This window comes from Falco biarmicus, chromosome 4 (genome assembly GCF_023638135.1).
Source record: "Falco biarmicus isolate bFalBia1 chromosome 4, bFalBia1.pri, whole genome shotgun sequence".
In the NCBI taxonomy this organism is placed as follows: domain Eukaryota; kingdom Metazoa; phylum Chordata; class Aves; order Falconiformes; family Falconidae; genus Falco; species Falco biarmicus.
Window position 1 is genome coordinate 12,951,031 of NC_079291.1, and position 26,353 is coordinate 12,977,383.

Here is a 26,353-nt window from a genome sequence, read left to right on the forward strand (position 1 = left end):
AAATTCGATATATGTCATGAATCTGGGTTTTCTCTTTTATAACATTTTGTCCTTAAAAAGTGATGTGGTAGACAGCACACTAGGAGCAATCCTCATGAGAGTTGTAATGCTCAGCAGACGAGAACTGTAAAGTCTGTCATTTTCATAATGTCTTAACACTACACCAGCCTCTCTCTCTTTATTTCAAAAAGCCACAAAGAGCTCAGTGGCAGAACACAAGTATGAACCTTCCCTTTTTCCTCTCCCCAAGCAAAGTACAAGAAAAACTACAAGGAATTTAAACCCCAAAACAAAACAACAACACAAACAAAGAGACCCTAACAACTCCCCTCAGGGCTTGAAGCAGAAGCTGAAACAGAAGCTGCTTTAATTACAACCTCTGGCACTGATGAGGTTAAGTTTAAGACATCTTTTACCTGCAATTACCCAGGACTGATAGACAGGATGCATGAGCAGGCGTCTGATTCGGGCCTTGGAAGGGTGAGAATGGCTGGAGATAGGTAACTGAAACCTCATGTCCCAGCATGCCATGGTACCATTGCTTGTCCCTGGTGAGAGAAAGCTCCCCAGAGTCAGGGGTATAAATATATGGGGGTTTGCCCATACCCCTTCTGCTCTGTTCTTCAGGAGATAGACTTAAGCCTCAAGTGCTTACAGGGTAGAATACTTCCCACAAATGAAGAGGTGTTTCTCTCATCTTGTTTGAGAAAAGCATATTCTAGTCAAATCAGATTAAACAAAAGCTTGATCTATAGTTATTTTAAACGAAAAAACAGAAGGGGGTGTGGGGCTGGAAAGAGGGAAGCTAACAAGACAATACAGGCTTACCAATACACAGCCAGCATTGGTGTATGTCCACAGCAAACGAAGTTATGAGGCCTAACTTCAAATCATGTTTCAGTGTCCAAGCATTGCTGCTAGATCGCAAATCCCATCCAACCAGAGATCCATTAACTGTACCATAAGCCAGTACTGACTGGGCTCCTGAATTGAAGTGATGCATATCTACCACACAGCCATCATCCTTCAGATCTAAGGACCTGGGTTAAAAGAATAACTGAATTTAGAAACAGATTATGACTCCCTCCAAGTTTAAGACTCTTTCCAATTCACCTGATGCTGAGCAGCATTTTCCTCTTCATGTCACTTCAACACATCTGCCACAAACAACTTGCCACTTTTAGTACAACAGATGCTTATGCTCTCTCAAATCTCTCTGCCCTGACCCATGCGCAGGACTGAGAGACCCAGAGCACAGAGCTATGTTTATGTCTGCAAAGAGCTGCTGACAGCATTTTACTAGCCCGTAGAAGGCTTGCAGGTCCTATCAGCAATCACAAACACAAAAACAGGCTGGGTGGAGAATGGACTGAGAGCAGACCTGAGAAGAAAGGCTTAGGGGTGCTGGTGGACGAAAAGCTCAACGTGGCCCAGCAATGTGTGTTTGCAGCCCAGAAAGCCAACCAAATTCTTGGCTGCATCAAAAGAAGCGTGACCAGCAGGTCAAAGGAGGCGATTCTCTCCCTCTACTCTGCTCTCATGAGACCCCACCTGGAGTACCATATTCAGCTCTGAACCCTCCAACATAAAGGAGGACATGAACCCGTTGGAGCAAGTCCAGAGCAGGGCCACACAGATGCTCAGAGGGTTGGAGCACCTCTCCTATGAGGACAGGCTGAGAGAGTTGGGATTGTTCAGCCTGGAGAAGAGAAGGCTCCAGGGAGACCTTATAGCAGCCTTCCAGTACCTAAAGGGGGTCTACAAGAAAACTCAAGAGGAACTTTTTACAAGGGCCTGTAGTGATAGGACAAGGGGTAATGGCTTTAAACTGAAAGAGGGTAGATTTAGATGAGATATTAGGAATAAATATTTTACTGGAGCAGGTTTCCCAGAGAAGCTGTGGATGCCCCCTCCCTGGCAGTGTTCCAGGCCAGGCTGGATGGGGCTTTGAGCAACCTGGTCTAGTGGAAGGTGTCCCTGCCCATGGCAGGGGGTTGGAACCAGATGATCTTTAAGATCCCTTCCAACCCAAACCATTCTGTGATTCATGCTCCACATTTATCAAATATTCACCTACCCGGGCAGGAACACTCCTCTTCATGTTATACTGCCAGCACTGGCATCACTCACTTTACTGTGTGTGCAAACAGATACCTTCAGGCACAAATGCAGTGTATACCAAAAAGGGAAACCTGGTTTGTTTTGATTAGATTCGGCTTATTTAATTTCTGAATTTAATCTCAAATAAGAGAGGATATTTGAGACAGATACCTTACTTTTACTTTGGACAGAAAAGAGGTCTTTAAGATGGTCGCTAGATTTGCTGGAGCCTAGATGTGTCCCTCACTCAAGGTGGAAGATTAAGCTGTTGAATCAGTGCCAAATACTCAAAACCTGCTCATATGGAGAGAGGTAAGAAAGAGCTAAACCATTCCCAAAGATTCCCCTAAATAGTGTCCCCTCCCCCATACCTTTGCTGCCTTACTCACATTAAAAGCTTGAGAGAAAAAATTGCAGGTCTGAGACCAAACCACATGTATGTTTGTAAACATTTATCTAATGACCTATAAAAGAGCCTCCAAAATAATTTTATAAGCATTAACATTGCAACAGAGGAGGTAAGAAACTACCAATCCCAGTGCATAAATAAAAGACTTGAGAGCTATTGAGACTGTTTCAAGCTGACAATGAATCCAGTGACACAGAAGGCACCAATAACGTAGAGCTATAAATTCTCAGCCCTACACAGCTGCCTTTCAACCCTTCTTTATGAAGCAGAGTAAGACCATAGATTACAGCCTTCCAGTACAGCCTGAGCTCAGCCAGCAGGAAGCCTAGAGCAAATCAAGTGATCTAATCAAGAAATATACTAACAGCCTGAGCTGTGCAGTGAGATTTAACTGCTCTAAGTACATACCTGCTTTGTATTGGATGAATTTTAGGAGATTTAGGGAGCTTTGAAGCTTCAATACTAAGAAGCTGGATGGCACCATTATCCGAAGCTATAGCCAAGTAATGAGAGCCTTGGCAGAATGTAAGTGTCTTTACATGTCCTCCAATCCGAGAGTATGTCAAAATTGATCTAAACAGTATAGAAAGGGAGAGGAAAAATAAGAAATGTTTTAATTAAATTAAAACAAGAAAAGAATTACTCCTCTCAAACACCTACTTCAAACCAATGGCTCTTGAGAGAGCTCTGAAAATAGCATTTTCTGAGTGTTCCAAGCTCAGAAAGCAACACGGCTTGTGTTGCCTCTGCAAGCTTAACTCTCCATCTTTGAGCCTCTGGGTTATAACAGTCTCCAACTGCAGAAGCACACATCCGTCTATCAGTAAAATGAAAGTCTAACCTAGATCTGTATCACATAGCATACCACACCACCCATGTTCCAACCAGCAAAACAGCTTTCCTGCATCAAGTATCAGTGGATGAGATAGTTAAGCAAAAAGCTAATTTGTTAAAAAAAATAAAAATAAAAATCAGATGGCTTTTAAACAACATGAGAATATATTTATGTATGTGTAGAAATGAAATAAAAAAGCTTGTAATTACTACAGCCACAAAGCAGTCTCTTTGCATTTACTAACCACTTTCTTCTTTTACTAATTGAAACAGCTGCATGTTTCATACATTTTTAGCTAATATTTTATAGCTGCATGCCAAGAGGAACAGCAGTATATTTCATTATTGATATCTCTAGCACACCCACAAGGGATTCATATCTTCCTCCCTGCTCTACTTCACTTCACAGTCCAAAACAGCATCCCCCAAATCCCATGAGTTATAAAGCTACCTGGTTGTAGTGGTTTTTCCTTCCATTTTTTGGCTGTTCCAGATTTTCACTGTGCCATCATTTGAGCAAGTGGCAAAAATGGAGTGTTCATCAGAGACCCGAATGCGGTTCACCGCAGACTTGTGTTCATGAAGATGAGCTACCAACAATCCTTTGGGACGCCATCCTACAGGGAAAACAAAACCATAACGGTCGGTGTTGATTTCATAACCTAATTAGGAACAAACAAATCTCCCTGATCCCATCCACCAACAGCTGTATTGGTATATAGTCATTACAGCTGCAAAGCACAGAAGGCGGCATTTTAAACATTAAAGGCAGAAGCCTACTTTTGCTCAATTCTAAACTAAACCCTACTGGCAGATCTGGGTACGATTTTTCTTTTAGTTGGGTTCCATGTATATTCAGTGAAACTAGAAAGAGTGCTTCTACATAGAGTTTGAGAGATACTAGTGCACAGTTCTGCTATCATGCAGATTGCTGTGCTGCAAATGGCAACTCAATACATGCCCAAAATGCACATGATGAGCAACAAATTTGAACAGTCTTGAGTTCCTGGATTGTCTGCAGAGTACTTGAATGGACAAGTTCAGTGTTGCACTATGTGCTATGCTGTCAAGCCTTATGAACCCAGGAAAATGAAAAAACAGCACTTCTAAATCCCACATAACATTTACTCAATTTCTTTTTGAAGGACTGAAGGAATTGAGCTGACACAAAATAACTCTTGCCAAGAAACTGCCAACATTTGTGTGACGTTTCTTCCTCTGAAATAAGCAACACATAAGTATCTGGCTGCACTTCTAACCAGCATCTACTTTAATGAAGGATTAACAGCAGATGAAGATAACAAAGGACAGACCACAGCAAATTTCAGAATATGACACAAACTTCAAATAAGAACACTTTTTCTGGCATCCACTCCCTTGTGTAAGGGAGCACGTCAGCTACTTGTATTGGGCCACGTTATTTCATAGGTTGTAAAAGTCTCAAGAAGACAAACACATGGCTTAGCCAAGCTCAGTCAAGGTTAGCTATGTTCAAACGCTATCTGGTTGGATCATTTTCCTGATGATTTTCTACTACTTCCCTTAAATTTACATGGTAGCTGTATATGCCTAGGTATGCATATCTAATGCTAGATTTACCAAAGACTTTAGCATCACTGCGTTGATTACTGCAAGCCTAGCTGGTACAGACTCTGCTCTCAATATCTGCAGTTTAAGCACAGGAACTCCCAACAGTAAAGGCCAGTGAAAAATCTCCGTATGGGATACCCAGTAACAGCAGAAAACACGAGCAGAAAATGCTAAGGACTAATCTGAGTAAATCCCAATATCAATTTGGAGCTCCAAATATAAGTTGTGGCCATATAAAGATGGTTAAATTATGTTTGCTGCCAGAGCCCTAATCAGCAAAACCTGACTGGCGCTACCAGGGAGGAACAAGAGGTAAAAATGTCTCTCCTTTCCCTCTGAAAGCAACAATGTAGTATGAGAATACACATCTTCTCTTTGTGGGTGGGCACTGTGTCACTGTCCCCACTGCTGGTGGGGACAGGCTCCTTTGTGAAAAAGCACAGCTCAAGCAGCCCACCCCAGTATGCATGCCACTGGGTTAGAAAACCTGGCCAAGAGTTTACAATACTCACAGGATGGCTGAAAATCTGGAGCCACCCCAGGCAGAATACATTTCTCACCTCCCAACACAGCGTTTCTCCTCTTGCCCAAACCAAGCTACAGGCTGTTACAGGATGGCAAGTTATCTGCCATACACCTGGTTACAAACAATCTGCTTCAGAAAACTCACTGGTAAAAGGTGCACAACCTGGGCTTCAGACCAGTGGTTTGGGTCCACCACTGCAAAGGTAAAGATCTAGGTTCCAGACCCTCTCTCATAGGTCACGTATATATTCAGCCAAATAGGTGTTCTGCATAGGAGGCACATTTCCTAAACTAATAATTTCCTCTTTTCCTTGTCTTTTGCATTTTTTCCCTGAGATTATGATATTTTGACTTTCTTGTTTGTTTGTTTGTTAATAATAACCTCAGTGGCCCATGATTTACCTGGAGGTGGGGGCTTGCTTTCCCACTCGGCATTCTCCATCATCTGTTTGGCAAGTCTCTCTGCATTACACTGTTCTCGCTTCTGCTGGATCAGCTGCTGAAGTTCAGTTTTGCAAGTGGTGATGCGTAACTGGTGTGCAGATGGGGATGCTGTACTGCTTAGTACCTGCATAGTCTGTTTCCTGGGTTGAACAACTGTTCCATCAGATGCCTGTAAGAGATAAGCACTTAAAAATAGATGCCTTACATTCCACACACAGATAAATCCTGCTCTTAAGATTACTGGGTCACACCAAAGGAAAATGTAAAAATCTTTTTTAATTGAATCAATTAACAATGAATTAGCATAAAAAAAATTCATGCTTACATGAAAACAATTTAAAATTATCATTTACAGAAAAGCTTACCCACTCAATTCTACCCCATTTGCCTAGTCTGTTCTGTATTCTATTTATAGAAACTGTAATGTGCCACGCACACCTCTATGCCATTAATACAGAAGCAGTTACTGCTCTCAAGACTGACAGAATTACAGGTTAGCTCTTGAACAATTATTTGTTTATATTGGGCTGTAAAAATAAAAATTAAAATGTGAAGTGTCTCTCTCTTGGTACAGAATGGATGCATTTAAAGCTAGCAGAACTTAAGCTCCAGCTAGTAACCAAACAGAAAACAGTGTTCCATATCAAGAGATGCCGCCACAGCTTTGAGGGCTCCCAGCCCATCCTTCTGTAGCCAGTACAAAGTATTACAGGTATGGGACGTTTCAATGCAGCCATGATGTGATACACCAGTTCCAAGTTAAAATCATGGCATCTCTTCTCTTCCTCATAGGGCATGCAATTTGAGGAAAAGTCTTCCCTGCCAGAACAGCTTACCTAATAACTGGCTAATCCACAAAGCCCCATCCCTTCGTGCAAAGCATATATTTGTTAGTTAAGCTCTTCTGTTGAGGTGACTAAAATTACTTCCATCCTCTCTCAATTCCTATTTCAAAACTAAGAACTCAAAAGTCAGCTACTCTGCTGGAGAACACACCAGGGAATAGCATGACCAGCGTCAAATAACCTCCAAACAAAATAAGAACACCACATCCCTATAGTCCCACTTGGCTTCAAAACAATTGAATCACTTCAGTTTAAAATGCAAAGATAGTATTTTTCAGGAATACCTGTGGAGAGGATGACAAAGTGGCACAAATGCCAACTGAGGACTCTGAACGGAGTGGTTTCCCAGCCTGGATGGCTTCAGGATCAGTAGTTTGCCCATGTCCTTTAGATATTGGCTGGGAGATGTTTGTTGGTTCCAGGGACCCAAACATGCTTTTCCATTCTTCATTTACATTTGAATCTTGCTTTACATGTTTTCTAGCTATAAGCAATTAGGAGGGAGGGAGGTGATGGAAAGAGGGGCAGGGAGGAAGGGGGAAACCAACCACATTATCATGACAACATTCACTCACGCTGGTCATTACTTTCAGGCTATATGCAAGTCCAACATATACGTGCCAGTTTATTATTTATATATAGAGAAAACTCTACTTCTACATTAAGTCAGCTGACAGGAATTTATGAGGCAAACAAAACAGAACACTTGCCACATGTGTGCACACCTCATTAATCCTACAACTGACTCATGCAATAAATCATTCCAGTATAGGGAAAGTTTGCACCTAGAAGGTCACAGGATTAAACTCCATGTGAAAATTTTTACTTTTTAAAATATTTATATATAAATAATAAATACATAGATAAATACATAAAATAATTATTTTTTTTTTTTTACAATTTATTACAGAACCATAGAATGGTTTGGGTTGGAAGGGACCTTCAAAGATCATCTACTCCAATCCCTCTGCAATGAGCACAGACATCAGGGATAAACTGGTAATATCAGAGTATGCAAATTATTGCCAGTGTCAAATACAATCAGTTTTCTGTCACAATTGCAACATCACCTGTAGATTCAAGAATGTTATCTGTAAACAGGAAACGTTTTTATTTTCAGCATTCCTTGGGAGTCACTTAAAACATAAAACAAAATTTGGGACGAATTTGATTTGGACAAAGTCAGTGCAGAAAAGTTAAAGGCATGAAGACTTTGCAAGGGACGGTTTTGGGTGAAATAAGTCAGTTCAAATACAGACTTCATATACACTCATTTTTAAATCCTGTCCACTACTGACTCCAGAGGATGCAAAAACATAAAATGAAAAATCCTGTGCTTATGTATTTTCCTTTAAATGATATGCAAGACATTTGCAGACAAGCATCTTAACTCTGGAAATAAGATGCCAATAGCTACATGGTTTGCAGATATTTCTGTATTTTTATGTCTAAAAACACAGAGCCTATCAGCAGTGTAACAGAGGATGGATTTACAAGCTTGAGAGAGCAAAGCAGATGCTCAAATACTGTATGGAAGAGAAGAATTTTGAGGATACAGAGAACTGGAACAGTTAGCAGCAAGTGGATTTCAAAGCTGAACAAGGAAATGTAAGAGGTTTTTCAAGCTGAAAGAGGAGCAGGCAAAACAGTAAAATGGGGGTAGATGAGCAGCTGAAGACCCCTAAGGCCAAGAAGCATGTACTTGATGGGTGAGCAACAGTTGGCACTCCTCTGTGTGAGACTTTCAGCATCACACCTAGGCCTCAGTTTTCTCCAGGTTACCTCAAGAAAACACCCTGGATTTTCACAGTTATAGAACTCATCACTTCTTGACAGGAAGCAGACAGAGCAGAAAGGTAGCCTTCATAATTGACACTGTTACCATGGGTCGCTAGAACCCTATTTGTCACAACCAGCTAGACAACTGCTGCATATTACTACTGCAAATGCAGTCAAACTGATTTAAATATTCTCGGGGCAAAACATCCCCATCTTCCGCTGATCCAGAAAGCATTCCACCACATCACATTTCAAATAGCAGCAGTAATCCTGTTATTGCAAACTCAGTAAGGATGGTGATAGTTATGTAGGCTGAATTACTGAGAATAATTGTTGAGTAAGTTAGACTTAATTCTCTGATTCCAAAAGAAAGGCTATACTTTATCTATAAAGCTCACAAAATGTACCAACCACGTTTGTCATCAGGCTCCTGCTTTGTTTTAACAAGATCCACTTGTCTTCCAGTTATTCCCAGAGCTGACAAGTCAATCACCCCTTTCTGACTGCTGTCGTGCAGATGGCTCTGATCCACTATATTGGCTTTAGCTTTATTTGATTTTAACATAAAGTCTTTCAGTGCTAACAGCTTGTCTTCTTCCTCCTCAGTCATCCCCTATAGAATAACAGGAGAGATAGTATCATTTGCTTTTGAACAAGAACATGCATCACAGCATGAAGATGTAAGAAGCAGTAAAATTAATGACTAACTCAGAACTGGAAGGAGAGCGCACAACCCCAGCATTCAAGACAATACTCTATCGCTCATACAAGATGTTAGGTAAGCCGCTGTGGTATAAGAATATCTTTCCTCCTCAAGAACAGGGCTAGAAATAGCAAAAGGGCAGAATAGCATTTAGTACTGAATTGCTGTCTGGTGCGAGCTGCTTAACTGCCACCTAGGCCGTACCTGGGGCCCGCAAGCCCTAGGGAAAAAACAAGACACACTCAGCTGCAGTTCTTCCTCTTCCCAGATCTCAATACTTTGTATGGGTGATTCTTTGTGCTTCCCTCTTCATATAAAAGCGTCAATACTTTCCAGCTTTGGTTTTGGCACTGCATGTTTCTCTCTTCCTAGCGTCGTAGAATGGTTTGGGTTGGAAGGGACCTTAAAGATCATCTAGCTCCAACCCTCCTGCCATGGACAAGGACACCTACTATAGACCAGGTTGCTCAAAGCTCCATCCAGCCTGGCCTGGAACTCTTCCAGGGAGAGGGCATCCACAGCTTCTCTGGGAAACCTGTTCCAGTACCTCATCAACCTCACAATAAAGAATTTATTCCTAATATCTCATCTAAATCTACCCTCTTTCAGTTTAAAGCCATTACCCCTTGTCCTATCACTACAGGCCCTTGTAAAAAGTCTGTTCCCAGCTTTCTTATAAGCCCCCTTTAGGCACTGCAAGGCTGCTATAAGGTCTCCCCACAGCCTTCTCTTCTCCAGGCTGAACAATCCCAAGTCTCTCAGCCTGTCTTCACAGGAGACAAATGCATACTCCTTTATCCGACACAATACACAGCACACGTTCTGTAACACTGCTACACCACAGATGTGTCAGAAATTTGAGATGTATTTTTTTATTTTAAGAACTTAGGTTGTATTTGGGAAATCCAGACACAAGGTTGCCCTATTTCTGGCAGATCTTTTTAAAATCTTCCTTAACTTTTAAAGAACTTGTCCTACAGGCATATACTAAAATCAATGAAGCTAATCGTTTGAAGTATTAGAAGGACTGGGAGTCCCTCACAGCAGCAACTGTGAGGTCAGGGTCTGTGGAAATGTACAGAGTCCAAAAGCATCTCAAGCCTGACTTTCAAAGTACAAATTAAAAAGAACTACCTGTGAAAGAAGCTTCTTCAACAGCTGTGCAATGGCAGGGTCCTCTGGTGGTGGGCAGTCAGGGAGAGCACCATTCCTCTTCTTTTGACGCATGTGAAGGTGTCGGAAAAGGCTTGTGATATCCTTTGATCTTAAGACGTAATCAAATATGGAACGGCTGACAGGCTCTTTAAGTACACTTAGCAGGACTATTTCTTTATCTATCTGCAATTCAAAAAAAAGAGACCAGTCATCATGGAGCACGATGATAGCCATATAAACATGAGAAAATCTAGCAGTAAATACTGTCATCTCATGCCTAGAGTGTTTGCATTTTTTTCTCCTATCATTAAAGTCAGTAACTGGATAGCTGCAAATATTTATATAAACACCTTCCTCTGAATGCATGTTCTGAAAAAAAAAAAAACAGTTTCCAGCTCAGTCCTTGTCCTGGTTTCAGCCAGAATAGCGTTAATTTTCTTCTTAGTAGCTGGTACAGTGTTGTGTTTTAGATTTAGCGTGAGAGTAATGTTGATAACACACTGATGTTTCAGTTGTTGCTGAGTAGTGCTTACTGTGAATCAAGGACTTTTCCAGTTTCCCAAGCTCTGCCAGTGAGCAGGTGCACGTGAAGCTGGGAGGGAGCGTGGCCAGAACAGCTGACCTGAACTATCCAAAGTGATATTCCATACCATAGAATGTCACGCTCAGTATATAAAGTGGGGGGAGTTGGTTGGGAGCCACCAATCACTGCTGGGGGAGTTGGTTGGGCATTGGTCAGCAGGTGGTGAGCAACTGTGTTGCGCATCACTTGGGTTTTGGGGGTTAGTTTGTTGGGGGTTATTTATTTCCTTGGGTTGAATTCCTCTCTCTTTCTCTCTCCTTTTCATTAAAATCATCATTATTTTTATTATATTTTACTTTATTTCAATTATTAAATCATTCTTAACCCACTAGTGTTAACTTTTCCCATTTCTCCTCCCCATCCCACCAGGGTGGGAGGGAGCGTGAGCAAGCAGGTGCATGGTACTTAGCTGTCAGCTGAGGTTAAACCATGACAGTCCTAGAGAGATGCTTTCTAGCTCACAATAAGGAAAAAAAAAAAAAAGTCACGTAGGACTTCAAAATTATTGCACATCATTGTGCCAATAACCTAGATTCAACTTCTCTCCTTTCTTGAAAATAAATACATGTTGGTCATGTCAGATTTTCTCCATTTTCTTTCCCCTTTCTGCCAGCAGTCTCAGAACAGTAACCTGGCATTGACAGATGGGATTAAAAGTTCTACTACTAGTATGATGATATTTCAAGCACCGTTTTTCTCTGTCCTACATTTACCCTATGAAAACACCAAGTAGAAGAGCTCTTCCCCTGTGTCAGTCAGATTACCAGGTTTCCTCCTATGTATACAAGGGAATAAGGATGCACAAACATGTAATTAATATTCAAAAGCATACTGGAAGATTAGTAAACAGTCGTAAGAAACTTATGAGTTAGGGCATAATTTAGAATCATTAACTGGGGAAGTCCTTAAAAAGATTGTTCATTACTACTAAAACAAACCAAAAAAAAAACCCCACCAAGTTTCTGTTTTCCCAGGTAACAAATCAATGTCTGTTTGTGTCCAGAGAACATGTCTGGACAAAGTCTTGTAGGCAATGCAGATTACTTGCAGCCCCAATATTCCTTTGAGTTTATATCTTTTAGTACTTGATCTTTGTTGTTTCAAGAGCACATCTTAAGATAACGGGGGCAGGCAAGCCGTATTCATGAAATAGGCCCACAGTTACAGTCCTACAGTTAAATAGCCAAACCTAATTCAGACTAAAATTAGGACACAAATGCTTGTACAAAAGTTGGAATACTCAAAGTAATTAATGGGAGATGTTGGGGTTGGACTGCAATTCTTCCTTCACAACAGTGTCAGAAGACCAGAAGACCTCGTTCATATAACGTGCTTTGCATAGCTGTCTAAATGAAAAACAACTTCAAAAGTGAGTCCAAAGTGAGGACTTCCTCATTGCATTCTAACTCAATGTTACCCTCTACTTGCTTACTATATTTAGTGTTGCATAGCAAAGAAAAATTTACATACTAAAACGAAGCAAGAAGTGAAAAAGACAGAAATTTAACAATCAATGCCTAAAACACTGCACAAGGTGTCTAGGGAGTTGTAAACAAAGAAAAATACTATTTTGATGAAGTTACCACCTCCATGGTTTACAAGAAAGTGTTAAACACATGAGGTACTTTTCAATATAAGTACTGCAACTGTTTCTTATCTATTTAAGCACTTGAGAGATGCATTCTGCAGGTCCTAAAATTATAGCAAAGATGCCTATATGATCATACTAGCAGCATCATGCAGGTCATTCCTAGACATGTGCTGTTATGATATGGCTTAACTCATTCACACAGAGAGCTCTGCCCTTACCCTTGGCAAAGCACTGAAACACAGGAGTAGCACTGCTGAAATCACAAGCACAGTAATCACTACTTAACAGACTGTTCGTGTTTTCAGAGGGTCAGGCCCACAGTTAAGTATGTTAGCGGGGCAGTGCTGGAATACTCGATCTTGTACATGAAGGCATAGAACTCAGAAACAATTGTTTCACAGCCAACTTTTCATGCCTTTTAGACTCCTAGAAACTAGCATAGTATCGCGAGAGTTTGATCGTAAACAAGGCAGAGGGGCTTGAACCAAAGACATATCTGTTGATTTTAGGCTTTGTAAAGCGTTCTGCAATTGGCAGCAAATTTGTGGAAGCAGTCTTTCAAACATAGACGGCAATGCCCATTCTTCAATGTTTGCCAGCAAGTATCGAAGAACTATATCGTCTCTAACCTTAACTGAAAAAACACAATCTAATATCCTTATCACCAGGACCACAGCCAAGACAGACTTTAAGAATTCTAACTGGTTTAGATACATACACGTTAAAGTTATTTAAGGTATTACCTGTATTATTGGTTGCGTGATAAAAGGATGGAGGTATGGCATGAGCTTGCAGTAGACATCAGCAATATTCAAATACTGTGCTACCACAGTGATAAATCCAACTGCACCGTAACGTATCCAAAGATTAGGATGACACAGGAAAGGTGCTGAAAAAAAATTAGGCTGTTAAAATACATCATTCATGTTAAATAGAGGGGAGCATCCTATATATGGCAGCCTATGATGACATTTCCTTCCCCCAGAATTATCCCCAAACTGAGTCTTCCCTACTGCAGGGCACCAAGGTTAAAACACTCATACTGAGAAAATTATTTCATTGTGCCTGTGCTGGTCAGCTTCCTTGCTGTTGCCAAACAGCATGTTTTTCCTATTTATTCATGTCAATCCCTAACTGTCAACTCCAGATCTGCAAAGACGACTAATCAAAAAATAAGCCTCAACCTTATTCCAGACAATTATGGAGAATCCTAATACCAGTGATTTTTTTTTTTTCTTTTTAGAGTAAATACTTTATTCTTTCCTTCTTCCCCTCTCTTCCTTGAATAGTCACTACTCGTACTGTAAGACTCAGAAATCCATTTCAATTATGTGGGTTTTAAGAAGTTGTGATCGAGGGACTGTATCTAGTCATGAGATATATTCACAGATCATCTGCCTCAAATTCTGAGCGCATTTGAAAAGCCATGACATTAGGAAGAAGCAGGCTACATCTCCAAAGATCAGTTGGTATTTTCTTTTCCATAAATAGCTGGTAAATCTTGGGTACACCTAAATCAAATTGATAAGCCTGATGAGGAAGGAGAGACCAACTCTGTATTCAGGGTTCTATTGAGTTAAATGGGGGGTTATGGTTTTAGAAATAGGATGAGAAGGGATTGTCTGAGGGACTGGCTTCCCTTCTTCCTCAAAGGTCAATAGGTAAGAGTTTGCAAGTTATGTGCCTGATCAACTTCCAGAAGTAACAAGGAGGTTTTCTTTATAGGAGGTTGGCATGAAGAACAAGGAAAGGCCTTAAAGCAGGAAGTTTTTGGACTAAGTGTTGTTTGCTGCTGTCCTGTATAAAATCAGAGAAGATGCCTCCAATTTGTTCCACCAAAATTATTATTTTAGAATTGGTTCTGAGCACTAACATGGTCCAACTAGCAATAGTTCGTTAACACAGTTTTTGTAGATTCTAAAACAGTACTATAGGTTTGCACATTGGACAGCTAAGCTGGCTGCAAACAGCTTTATGTAGTACTAAAATTTCTTAACTAGGAAAATAAGGCATTCTCCAGTATTCCAACTTACCAATATCACAAGCAAACTCGTAAATATGTGGCTTTTGCAACAGCCCCAACTGGCACATACAAGTAAGAGCATTGAGGGCTTTATAAATGACAAATTCTTCAGCATCACTGAGACCTTGCTGAAGTAGAGGTTTCAGTATCGATGAGCTCTGCCAGCCAACATAAGCAGCAACACCTGAAACATAAAAAGAACACATAAAACCCCAAAACTAGCACTTCCTTGCCTTTCCTCACCGAAGTTTAAAATTACTGTCCCACAGAGACATCTCAAAACAGATTATTAGTCATTAGAAAAAAAAAAAAAAAAAAAAAGGAAGCTGCTTTCCATTAAAGTCAGACTAATATTCTGAAAACTGTTTGATAAAAGCAGATCCTTGTGCCTGCAGAGGTCCTTCCAGAAGCCAGGCATAGATGTCAGCACACAACTGGCCAGCAGAAGCCTGAAACTGCAAGGCAACACCAGCAGCCTAAGGGGCGGGGATGCAGTGCCTGCATTTGTACATGGAAAGGACAACTGAGCAACAATGAAAGTCTCTGCTAGCAGGATTTTGTCTTTTAACTTAGCAGTGACTGTAATTTGGAAGACCTGAAAAGACCGAACTGGATACTGGGCTAATTTTCAGCAACAAAAACCTATAACATACATTCACTTAGCCACAAAATAAAGAGTCAGTAATAGTCAAAAAGGAACTTACAGAAAAATCTTCTAAAACTCTTCCAGCCTGAAACGGCTGCAAGATTTGCTGTTTAGTTAACTAGTCTCAAATTACTTGCTGGCATGAAGCCACTTTGACCCTAGTTTCAAAAATAAATGCAATTTTTAAATAACTTATTTCAAAATCTTAGAAGGAAGCCAAGACCAAAAGCAGCTAAGTGAAAGTAATTCCTTTGAAGCTGCTGGGTAAAAACGTATTAACCGCATCTCAGTAAAAGAGACTGCTTTCCTATCCTTCTTCCTTTCCCATGTGAAAACCACCCACTGGCCACATGAAACTGTCATTTGGAAATGCTTGTTTGGATTAGATAACCCACGTACAATAATTAATCTCTGGCAATGGTCAGGGAGATGGACCTTGTCAATTTCTATCTTTCCTCTAGCTTTACATCCATCAAGTGAACATTCCTTCCCAAAAAACAACTGAGCAAGTCCTCTTACTGTTCTCAAGAGAAAAAAAATGAGGTTTTCATTTAATAGCTCAGGCTTTTTGTTGCTATCGTCATTCGTGCTACATAGCACAGACTGTAACCGCCTCTGCTTCTAACTCAAGTTGTTTGGGACTGATAAATACCACAAGATTCAACGTCCTTTCATCAGAATCTAGATTAAACATAAAATTACTTTATCATAGTAAAAGTGATAAAGTTATAATTAATATACTTGCTCATGTATTAATGCTGGGCTTTGCAACTAATTGCTAAAAAAAGAAGAGAATAAGGTAGAAATAGCACAGGTAAGAGAAATCCCCTCGGTGCCGCTGTTACAGAAGGGCACGTGCCCACAGCCACAGGCCGTGGTGCCTGTACACACTTAAACACGAGTTTGAACACTCAGTTTTAAAGATGTGCAAAAGCTTTAAGTAAAACAGTGTGAAACAAAAATATGAGTTCTGAACTTTATCTGAATTCTTCTGTGGAGGTTTTGATACTGGGACAGGAGGAGGAGCAGCTAAAAATATAGTTTACATGTCTTGACTTTCACATTTAATTGCCTCACATCTACCTACATGTCTTTTGCAAGAAGGCAAGACACTGTGACCTGTGCTTTCACCACCCCATTGCTCCTTGCAAACAAATTCTGACAAGTTATTAGCATCGCATCTTGTCAGGGCTTGCCAGCACAGCACTTTGTGGCTTCCAGTCATAATGTAATGCGTGCCTACCATAATGGCCCTGCTGGAAGTTTGACCATGCTCTTTTTTTCTTGCCTTGCATCTGAAGTACCATTTCACCCCCCAGGTACTGCAATGGAAAACCTGGTCAAGAAAACCTGCAAATCCTGAGTGCTGACTCTCAGCAATGGTCATGTGGAATAATTTCCAACATTCATGGAACATTACATAAACTTAATAACAATTTTAAAAAATCTTACCAGTGATGACATCAGCTGTTAAGCTTTCTGAGATGACAGGAATCTTTAAGTGAGGTTTTAAGGCATTAAAAAAATGTTTCAAATTATAATTTTAGGCTATACCAGTACACAGTTTTCATCATGTGAGCAGGTCTACTGAAGTTAATGGGCCCACACACACGTGAAACACTGCATCTACTAGACAACTTGCAAAAATCTTAGTATTTACTTGTCACAATTCAGCTTTTTGAGTTATTTGCTTTAGCAAAGACTCAAAAATAAAAAGCATTTAAAGTTTATTGTTTATGTTAATCCAACTTATACTTAAATACCTCAGTCTCATTGGTATTAAGTATCTGGACTAAAAGAAAAATATACTTGTAATTACATTGTTTCATCTTCACTCCCAATAATTCACCAAAGTCTTTTCCTATAAATTATAGAATTCTTTATAAGAAAGGACCTTTATATGACTGTTAACAGTTTCCAGGATATGCAAAACTTATTTACATTATTATCTCGCTACTCTGTTTGGCTGAAACCCAACATTTACCAACAATGCTGTCAAAGAAAGCTCCTCGAAGATGCCAGTCATTCTTATCATTTAAGAAAGTGATCATATGAGATAGAAGAACATCATTGGCTTTCTGACGTCCAAAAAAGACACAGAGACGCGTTATTCCATTTTCCATCAGTGTCTGTTTCACAATATTCTCTGGGTCACTTAGCAAAGTCACAACTTTCTGCTGAACCATTTCATGCAAGGCTTGCAGCTCTGCAAGAGACAACACGATGAACATTTGGGTTGGCGAGAAGCATTATGTGCAGGCGTACTACCTGCTGCTAAAAGAGCTACACTCAGTAAGATGGGCAATGCAATATAGCCTCAACAATTCCAACAACTAGCTTACCAAAGACTTCAGACTAAGCAGGAGGTGGTGGCAAAGCCAAAAAGTATAGAGATGTGAGACATTCTTACCAAATCAATAAATTCTAAACTTGTCATAACTTCAACTAAGATGATCCAGCTTATTTCATATATATGTAGGTGAAATGCAGATGTGAAAAACAAAACAGAACCATTCAACTGTCTTTCTTCCTTGTGTTACTTCTTTCATGTCCATGCTATTTTGAGGGGTAGGGGACAGTACTTCTTAGAAATACAATTCATACTATGAGGCTTCCTCTGTCACACCTCAGCAAATCTGAGCACCCCATGCTTTATGTGAAGGAACTCAAAGGGGATTTTTTTATGTTTGGTTTTGGTAGGTTTTGTTTGGTTGTTGTTGGGGTTTTTTTAAAGTATCATCCTACAACTAGTTAAGAGATAATTGAAACATGCCTTTTTCCCTACCAAATGGAGTATGTGTGGGATGTTTACCAATTATGATTAGTCACAGATTGATCTACTTAGCCGAAAAGAGAAATGACAGTTCTTAACCACAAACTCTTCCCAGCTTAGAAGACTTGCCTGGCATTGCTCTGGAAATTTATGCATCACTGAAAGTCACCGGAGCAGACACACAGGTCACTCCTTCCCAAGGGAAAGGAAAAGAAAAGCCATCCTTAGGATTTTAACTCATTCTCTGTCCTACAGTTACAATAGCACAGATAGCAGTGTTACCACCCAACGGCATCCCAACATTCAGCTTCTTCAGGCAAAAAGACAAGAACTGCCAGGCATAGGAACAGAAAAGAAAGAATGACTGAAAAATACAGTACTATACCTATGGTAGAATCTGACAGTTTTTTTCAAAGCTAACACTGCTTGCCACTTCATCGGAAGCAGTATTTGGAACATAGCCATGTTTTCACAGCTGACTTGTTTACAGGACTGTGAGTGAAGCTGGATACAAAACCAGGCAGCCAGCACCACAGTCAAATACCTTGGGAACTTTTGGAGAAAAGAATGCCCATTTACACATTTTTTTTTTGTCTCTCACAATGCTCAGAACAGAGGTGTCTGCTTCTGCACGAAGCTGCAACACACATGCTTTGATACTAGTCAAGGCAAAGCATTCTTCCCATTTAACAGGAAGGCTAAGCTTTAAGAGGTGAGGAAGATTAGTACTAACTAGGAGCTTTGGCCCATGATTTGCTATTATAAGCAGGCAAGGTAAGCAGAAGTGACATTACCTGTGTCATAGTTATCACTAGGATGAGAAGTTTCATCCATTTCTTCACCATTTGGCTCATTTTCCATATTGAGATTTTTCAACTGTACCAACTCCAGAAATCTCAGAGCTGTTTCTGCCAACAACGCTATGTTTTCTGCAAAGGAAAACATTTTGGTTAAGAATTGTTCTACTTTGCCTATTTACATCAGTCTGACAATCCCCCCGATGAGGGCTTATAACCGTTGACAATACCAGTCATGATGGACAAATGGAACTGAAATTACACAACATTCTCTGGTCAACCCACTTCTGTTGGCCTGACTCCAGCAAAGCTACCAAGTATATTAAATCACACGGTATTTTGTCACAAAAACAAGGGTAGAAATTTTAAGTATATCAAGTGGTAACAAGGACTAACTTCAGACTTCCAGAACTAGCCCTAAATGCCACCTAAACTCAGGCTAATGACTAAATAACTTGATAGAACTTAAAGGCAAATTAACCTGAACTAACTAACATGCCCACATGGTAGACTGCAGCAAAACAACCGCAACAAACCACTGTGCCAGGATATGTGTCCTAGAGAGTAACAACAGGGTTACCCCTAAGCGCTGGATTCCACTTTTAGAGCATTTATCCCCAAATCCATCCATGTGATTTAGCACCGTTCTGCAACGTTTGGAAGTTGCTAACGCAACTCAGGCTATGTTATATGGGTCAGGCCACTGCTGGCACAGGAATGATCCTGTTGAGGCAGAAGACCCACTTAAGCAGCCATTCTGAGTGTCATCCAAGACAAGAGCAGCGTGCCAATGGAGCCTGTCCACAGCCCAGATCAAATCCTGTTAAGTCACCCCTCTGACCACTATCAAAAAGCGTGCTATAGTAACACAAGTTAATGTAATTATTAGACTACCTTTAAATACATTTATTTATTTGAAATTGCTTTCTTAAAAGAAAAGCTATCTGAAGTTAAGGAAACTTAATCAGACTTAACCACCTACAGTTCAAATAACTTTTTCAAGTTTCAGAAAATATTCTAGTTGTACTCAGTTTGAAAATAAAGTCAAAACCACTGAAGAACCTCTGTGTGAGCAGGTGCAACTGGAGTCTGTGGGTACTGAGACCTGTAGCCTTTTTGCACTTGCAGATAAGGAAACTGCATTTTGTTTCTTCTATTTCAGCTTATTTAACAAGTTCAGCTTTATATTAGTTTGTTTAAAGGTTAATTCTAAAAAGACTATAATTTTACAAGATTTGGGGTTTTTTTCTTATCTACAAATAAAAGTGAGTCATGAAGAAAACTGTTCTTTCATAAAGCCCTAAATGATCAAGGTGACCAAAAGCTGTTGGTTCCATTCATTAACTATGCATTGTCTTCAATAATTAGTTTTATCAGCTGACTTAGTAAACAAAAGAAAAACATCACCGGGAATTTTCAACTCAGTTCTACATTTATATCCAAAACAAACCAACACACTTAAAAATATGCTAGTCATGGCAAATAAGGGTACATACTAAATAGCAAACACAGGCATAACTAAAAAGTTTCTTCCTGAACCAGGCAGAACTCCTATCTGAATATCATGCAAAGAAAACATCTGCTACACTATAAGGCAATCTATTACATAACAAATAATGTAACTTCAGCCCCTAAATATCAAATTTCATTTTGTGAAACTACCTCTGAAGCACAGCAACACACTGATGCTTTTAGTTCCACATTTATTTCAGTTCATTCAGGCTGCTCTAAGCAAACAATCTGAGCTAATGAGATGTGAATTAAGGTAAATTAATACAAACAGCAAAAGGCAGGCAAGCTCAGAAAGCCCTGTTCACATATTTAGCTACACAAAGACCACCTAGACAAGTACTTTTCTTTGTTATGCTCTTGCTTATACAGGGAATAAAGCTGGGGGGCTTCCCTGAGCACGAGGCTCTAAACTGACCCTTACCTTAGCCATGGGCAGGCCTGCTGTGTTCTGCATCCAGCCTAGCCCAAAGCATATGTACACATTCTGTAAGTTGCTTTTACATGCAAAACTACAGAAAAGAATGAATGTTAATTTTAAAGACAGTTAATTCATCTAGCAGAGAGCAAACAGGTTTTGTCAACTATTTAAAATGTAATTATTTACTCTGGGTACAGATCTACACTGGAAATCCACCTGTTAGTATAACTTAACTCATTAATTATTAAGTTGCTGCCATCACCTGCACCAGTTAGCTTAAGTGAATACAGGTGTCTTTACCTGCAGTCATTTATGAGACTTCTGGGGAGATTTACTGAAATAGAAACAGCAAGCTCTGTGATGATTTTGAGCAGAGGAGAAAACAGTTAAGGAAACAGAGAAAAGCCCAAGACTGGAGTTTTGACTGGATTTCCTCTTACCAGCATATGCAAGTCTGACGATGGTGGCTTCATCCTGGGCCAAGTGTGCAATGCCTGGCAGAATGTATTCTGGGTAAATGTTAATATCATTGCGTGGCACCTCTTTGACGAGAGCAAGAACTTTAGTTAGTGTCCTCACAGATTCTGCCCTCACCCTGGGCACAGAGTCGTTGCTGAAATGTAACAGATAAGGAGTAATACGATCCAGAAGAATCTCTACACTTAATCTTGGTGCTAAATGAAGAATCAGTTCCAAAGCGGCCAGTTTTGAATCACAGTATTTCAGAGTCTGTAAACAGGAAGTTATCACAGACACTAGAATAACCAGCCCATTCTCTTTTGTCTCTCCCTCGGCTTTCTCTGTGCGATCATGCCCACAGAGATTGTGAATGATGTTATCCAGATCTTTACGTATGACCAATATACGCTCATCTGCTGACACAAATGTTTCCTTGGCAAACTGGGCCATGTAAGGCTGAAGGAAAGTGTAAAATATTTCAGGAAATGCATTGTTACGTTGCTGTTTCAAATAATCTTCAGCTGCTAAACGTTTATCTGGCTCGCGATGGACCATCTGAGTGACCTTGAGAAAGGCAGAAGTAGGAGGGAGTGGGAGAGAAAGATTAAAGGTTTAGACATTTGTAATACATAAACAAAACAAAAAAACCCCAAACCAAACAATAAATGATTTGTCACCAAAGTAGGTGAAATAGACTACAAACGGACCACACACATGGTTCTAATGCTGTAGTCTATCCTTACCAGTTCTCTGATACTGCGGTCTTCAATTTTGTTTAGGACTTGATCAGGGGAAAAGAGGCCATTTCTGTAAGCCAAAAGCTGAGATAAATCAAACAAGGGTACGCCTTCTGTGAAAAGCTCTGCTATTACACAGCCTGGGGAACGAAAAAAGAGTCAAGGATGTCAGAGGATTATAAACAGACACTTTAACTTCACTTTCTACATGTGGACAAAACCAAACTCTATGCAACTCTTATTTGCCTTATTTTTAATTGAGCTAAGTCGCCACATTAACTTGGGGAAAGGAGATGCATCTCAGGCTCCAAAAGCTGGCTTTTACACTTGATCCTTGAAATATCTCCCAAGTATTTTATTTCAAACATGCCAACAGTAGAGGAGTTTGCAATTAGGAAACATGAGGCAGTGACTTCAGCCACCTGCCAGCTGGAAAACACACCACCCGAAAAGGAAGCCGCATCACTGTCACGTGGAAGAAGAGTGCCAGTAAGTCAGCATGGATCAGGCAGTAGGTCAAAATTAAGCAGCCCTTTTACAGAAGGTAAGGAAATAACCTCTGCTTCCACAGTGATGCTGGGAGACTGCACAGATTCATTCACACAAGCTCATAAGCACAGTGAGAAATACTACAATTGCCAAACACAGCCCTCCCTGTTGTATGACACACAGTCTTTCCCAAGGTCCCACTCCCGCAGTTTGCTCCCAAGGGTCAGCATCTTGCTTTATCAGTGGAGTGCCCTAGAAGTCTGGCCATAAAAGCAGCTTGTAAAATGAAGTAACCGTTACCTTTAAATTCAGGTTTTTCAATCACTTTAAGAAAAAAAAAAAGCCAAACTTAGAGCTTTCAAAGTGCTGAAGACAAGCCCGAGACCCAAGACAAGCTCCCACGGTCAGACTCTTTAAGTATTTGTGAGTGAGACTATGACAGCAGCTTAGTTAGTTATCGAACCTCCCACCTGTGGGGAAAATGAAATGAGAATGGGCTTCTAAAGCCAATGTTGCCACATTGCCCTGAAAGCTGTCTCAGCCCCCAGGCAGCTGGATTTTAGGTGAACCACTGATTGGCTTCCTCCTCTTGGGTCCCATAAGGCATATGCTATGTGTCCCAGAACCTCAGCCACAAGATGATGGTCTGTGGCTTTGCAGAACCATGTCTTCCTCAGGGCAGAGTTGAGCCATAGAGAACAGTTTGTGACTTCCCTCCTCTGATAACACGGTGATGCACTTATGTAGCTTGCTGTATTGTGTCTCTACTTTTTCTGTGAAGGAAAGATCTGGGGTTGGGTCTTGCCTAAAAAAAGCAAGTTTTTCCGCATGCTGTTCTCTAAGCCCACTGTTAAAAAAACAAACAACGAAACAACCCCCCAAACCAAAATAAGGTTGTCTGCACCCCAACACACAATCATAAACACACTGCTTTCCCCTGATGGGTCCAAGTACCTGCAGAAAAGATATCCATGGCACGTTTTAGCTCCCCTCTTGTTCGTTGGTTGCTGTTTGCCAGGTCTACTAAAGGAGTTGAAGGGTCCCGCATGTTTTCCAGCTCTGTAGCAAACATACTGCCATCGACAAAGCGCTCGGGAGCAATGTAACATGTTCTCCTCCGTGACGTGTCAAAGAAATAATTGAAGTCAGCAGGATTGTCTTCAGGAAGGTAAGTTGGCTTAAAACTGGCAAAGTCAGTTAAAAGAACCCAGTTCCAGCTAGTCACCATGATGTTCTCAGTTTTAATATCCCCATGGCGGACTCCAGATTTGTGTGCTTGGTCCACCGCCGTAAGGATCTGGAAGGCAATCCACCTTTTTTCAATGTTGTTCAGGAACGGCCTGGTACTAATTCGATCATAAAGGTTGTCCCGCACGTACTGTCTGAAAAGCATGGCGGCCTTCTCGGACAGGGTCGCTTTCTGGAAGGGAAGGCAGTTCTGTGCCGAGTGCAGCCTTATTTTCAGCTCCTCCAGCTCCTGCTTGTAGCTCGTCAGGGGCAAGGTGGGGTCCTGAATGGCGAACACCTTCACCACCACCAGTCCCTCCCGGTGCTTGGCGCGGGCGACCTTGAAGAAGCGGGTGCTCCCCAGGCTCTTGTCGTATTCGAAGTCGTGGATGTCAGAGAAGTAGCTGTCCACCGAGAGGATCTGCGAGGGGGCGATGCCAGCCAGCTGGTTCCCCATGGCGGCACCTCCCCCCGGGCGCTGCCACCGCACCGCGGCTCTCCCGCGTCAGCCTGGGGAAAAAGCACACACAACGCGCCCTTCGCACCGGTCGCAGCCGCGGGCTCGCCCCACTGCCCCCGGGCCCTCTGCCCCGGGCCCCCCGCCCCGGGCGGGCCCTGCCGCCGCGCCTCCCACCCCTCCGCAGGCCCCGCCGCCGGGGCAGCGCCGGGCCCGGGCCCAGCGGAGCGAGGCGCCGCGGCGGCGGGTCCACCGTCCGCAGCGCTCACCGGCGCGGCCCGCCCGGCCCAGGCAGCGCCGGGACCCCCAGCCCCGACGGCGGGACGGAGCGAGGCGGGACTCGGCGCGGCGGAACCGGCACCGTGAGGCGGGCGGGGAAGGGGCGGCGCCGTGAGCTCACGTCCGGGGCCGCCCCGAGCCCCTGGGGAAAGGGGCCGGCGGCGGGAGCGGCCTCAGCAGCGCAGCCGGGGGCAGTGCCGCGGGCCGCCCTGGGTGTCTCCTGGTGACCTTCTTTTTTTGCCGGCTGTGTGCCCTGGAAGGGCTGCTTCTTGTTTTGTGCCTTGTAATGGGAGGAGGCGGCAGCAGCAGCACGGTCATGGCCGGGCACTTCGCTTTGTTTAGCAGCGTCGAGGAGGACCCGAGGGGGATACAGCATAGCCGTTGATATTTATTGATAATTCGGTATCATTTCTGCTCCTGTGAGGTGGGCACTGGGGCAGCGCGAGCCATGTGGAGCAAGAAGGTGCTGGGAAGAGAGCGGGCGTGTTGGTGGAACAGGCCTCAGCTGCATCAGCCAGCACCTTCCTTCTCTCTCTGGGCAAACGGAACTGCTGCCGTTCCTTCTCCTGATGCTCGGCAGACAGAAAAGTCTGTGGGGCTTTTGTAGATGATTTCATGGCTAGTGCAAGATGACTTCACTGCTAGGTCTGTCCTGACAGGGTTTCATGTATCTGAAATATGAGAAAAAGGCTTTTCATAGCAAACTCAGAGGGACACAAAAAGGGCGCCTTTCTTACTGTTCGACCTTAAAGTGCTTGAGAGCAAGAAGCCCAAGGCAGAGTTTGTTCATCCTTCCCTTTGCTTTTTGCCTTTGCCATGTTGTACCTATAACAGGTGACTGAAGAAGTGATGTTTGGGTCCCTCGCACCAGTGCCTGTACAACCAAAACCTGCCCAATATATGATTTCCACCAGCCATGCATGAGGTCACTGAATCGCGTTCTCTCCGAAGAGGCTGGGGCTGTGCTAGCAAGGGCTTCCTGCCAGCAGGACTCTCCCACCGGCAGTTGAAACCTGGATGTTCACCATGTCCCAGTACAGAAATCTTAGCCAGGCCTAGCGTTACGGTTAGGACTAGGGTGAGGAGAGTAAGAAAGAAAGCTACGGGCAGGAAATAGGTGCCTAGGCGCCTTCTAGAGTTGTAGCTTGCTGCTGGGCCCTTTTTTTCTCCTTGGGATGCCATGATACGGACATAACTGTTCCACTCGCAAGACCTTTACCTGGATGGCAGGCAGGGTATACATCGAGTGCTGCTGAGGGGGATCTGGAAGAGAAGGAAAACAGAGTCACTCTTCTGCTCTGCTTGAGGCTTGGCAGGTCGGCTTCATGCTGTAACACTGATGCTCTTGACCTGCTGTTTAGCTCCTGTCGTAGCAGGTAGAGAAGGGAATGTGGAGTCGTGACTTTTTGACTGAGATAGCAAGCTAATGGTACCCTGTTCTGATCACTCTTAATCGCCTAGAACTTCAGCCCCTCCTTTTAGGGCATGACATGGGTGGAGGCAGCTGTGTGGACGGAGTAGCTGCTGAAAGTCTGTGGCTAAACTGGACATTGATTGTCTTGTCAGTAGGTGGGTGATCAGCAAATCTTGGTTGGCTTGTCTGCAAAACAGTTATATAGAGGTTGCTGTCTCTGATGGGGAAAGGTAGTGGATTTAAAGAAAAATTTTCTTAGTTGAATCAGATGCATGGAGTACCAATTCAGAAGACAATATCTGAGGCTGTTCAGTAAGCATAAATCCCATGAAAACTACTTCAATTATGTTCTGGCTGCGTGTTCAATGAAGAACAGAACTTCCGTTCATGCTGTGACTTACTTCATGCTCAAATCATTGAACTATGACTGTAGTTACAGCAACCCCTAGTTAAGGTTTTGAAACTATCAGGGTTTGGTCAGAAGGCAGCCAGCTCACCTTGATGATGTGCCTATCATGCTCTTTGAACAGCAAACATGTTACTGCTAACGATGTTGGAGCCTAC

The 26,353-nt window shown here is 42.1% G+C and overlaps 1 protein-coding gene across 1 annotated transcript in view; it reads right to left on the reverse strand.

The window, feature by feature from the left end:
• The window catches only part of PIK3R4 (phosphoinositide-3-kinase regulatory subunit 4), a 28,733-nt gene extending 4,251 nt beyond the window's left edge, over positions 1-24,482 (reverse strand). The window contains exons 1-16 of the mRNA XM_056336678.1: positions 24,366-24,482; positions 23,367-24,149; positions 21,930-22,063; positions 21,168-21,750; positions 18,795-18,929; positions 17,212-17,433; positions 14,592-14,765; positions 13,302-13,447; positions 10,364-10,567; positions 8,938-9,139; positions 7,032-7,231; positions 5,861-6,071; positions 3,795-3,960; positions 2,918-3,082; positions 829-1,040; positions 417-548 (exon numbers count right to left, since the gene is read on the reverse strand). Of these exons, the coding sequence (XP_056192653.1) occupies positions 417-548; positions 829-1,040; positions 2,918-3,082; positions 3,795-3,960; positions 5,861-6,071; positions 7,032-7,231; positions 8,938-9,139; positions 10,364-10,567; positions 13,302-13,447; positions 14,592-14,765; positions 17,212-17,433; positions 18,795-18,929; positions 21,168-21,750; positions 21,930-22,063; positions 23,367-24,096 (3,616 nt within the window). The 5' untranslated portion in view covers positions 24,097-24,149; positions 24,366-24,482. The remainder of the gene's footprint in view (positions 1-416; positions 549-828; positions 1,041-2,917; positions 3,083-3,794; positions 3,961-5,860; positions 6,072-7,031; positions 7,232-8,937; positions 9,140-10,363; positions 10,568-13,301; positions 13,448-14,591; positions 14,766-17,211; positions 17,434-18,794; positions 18,930-21,167; positions 21,751-21,929; positions 22,064-23,366; positions 24,150-24,365) is intronic.
• Positions 24,483-26,353: the final 1,871 nt, after the last annotated feature.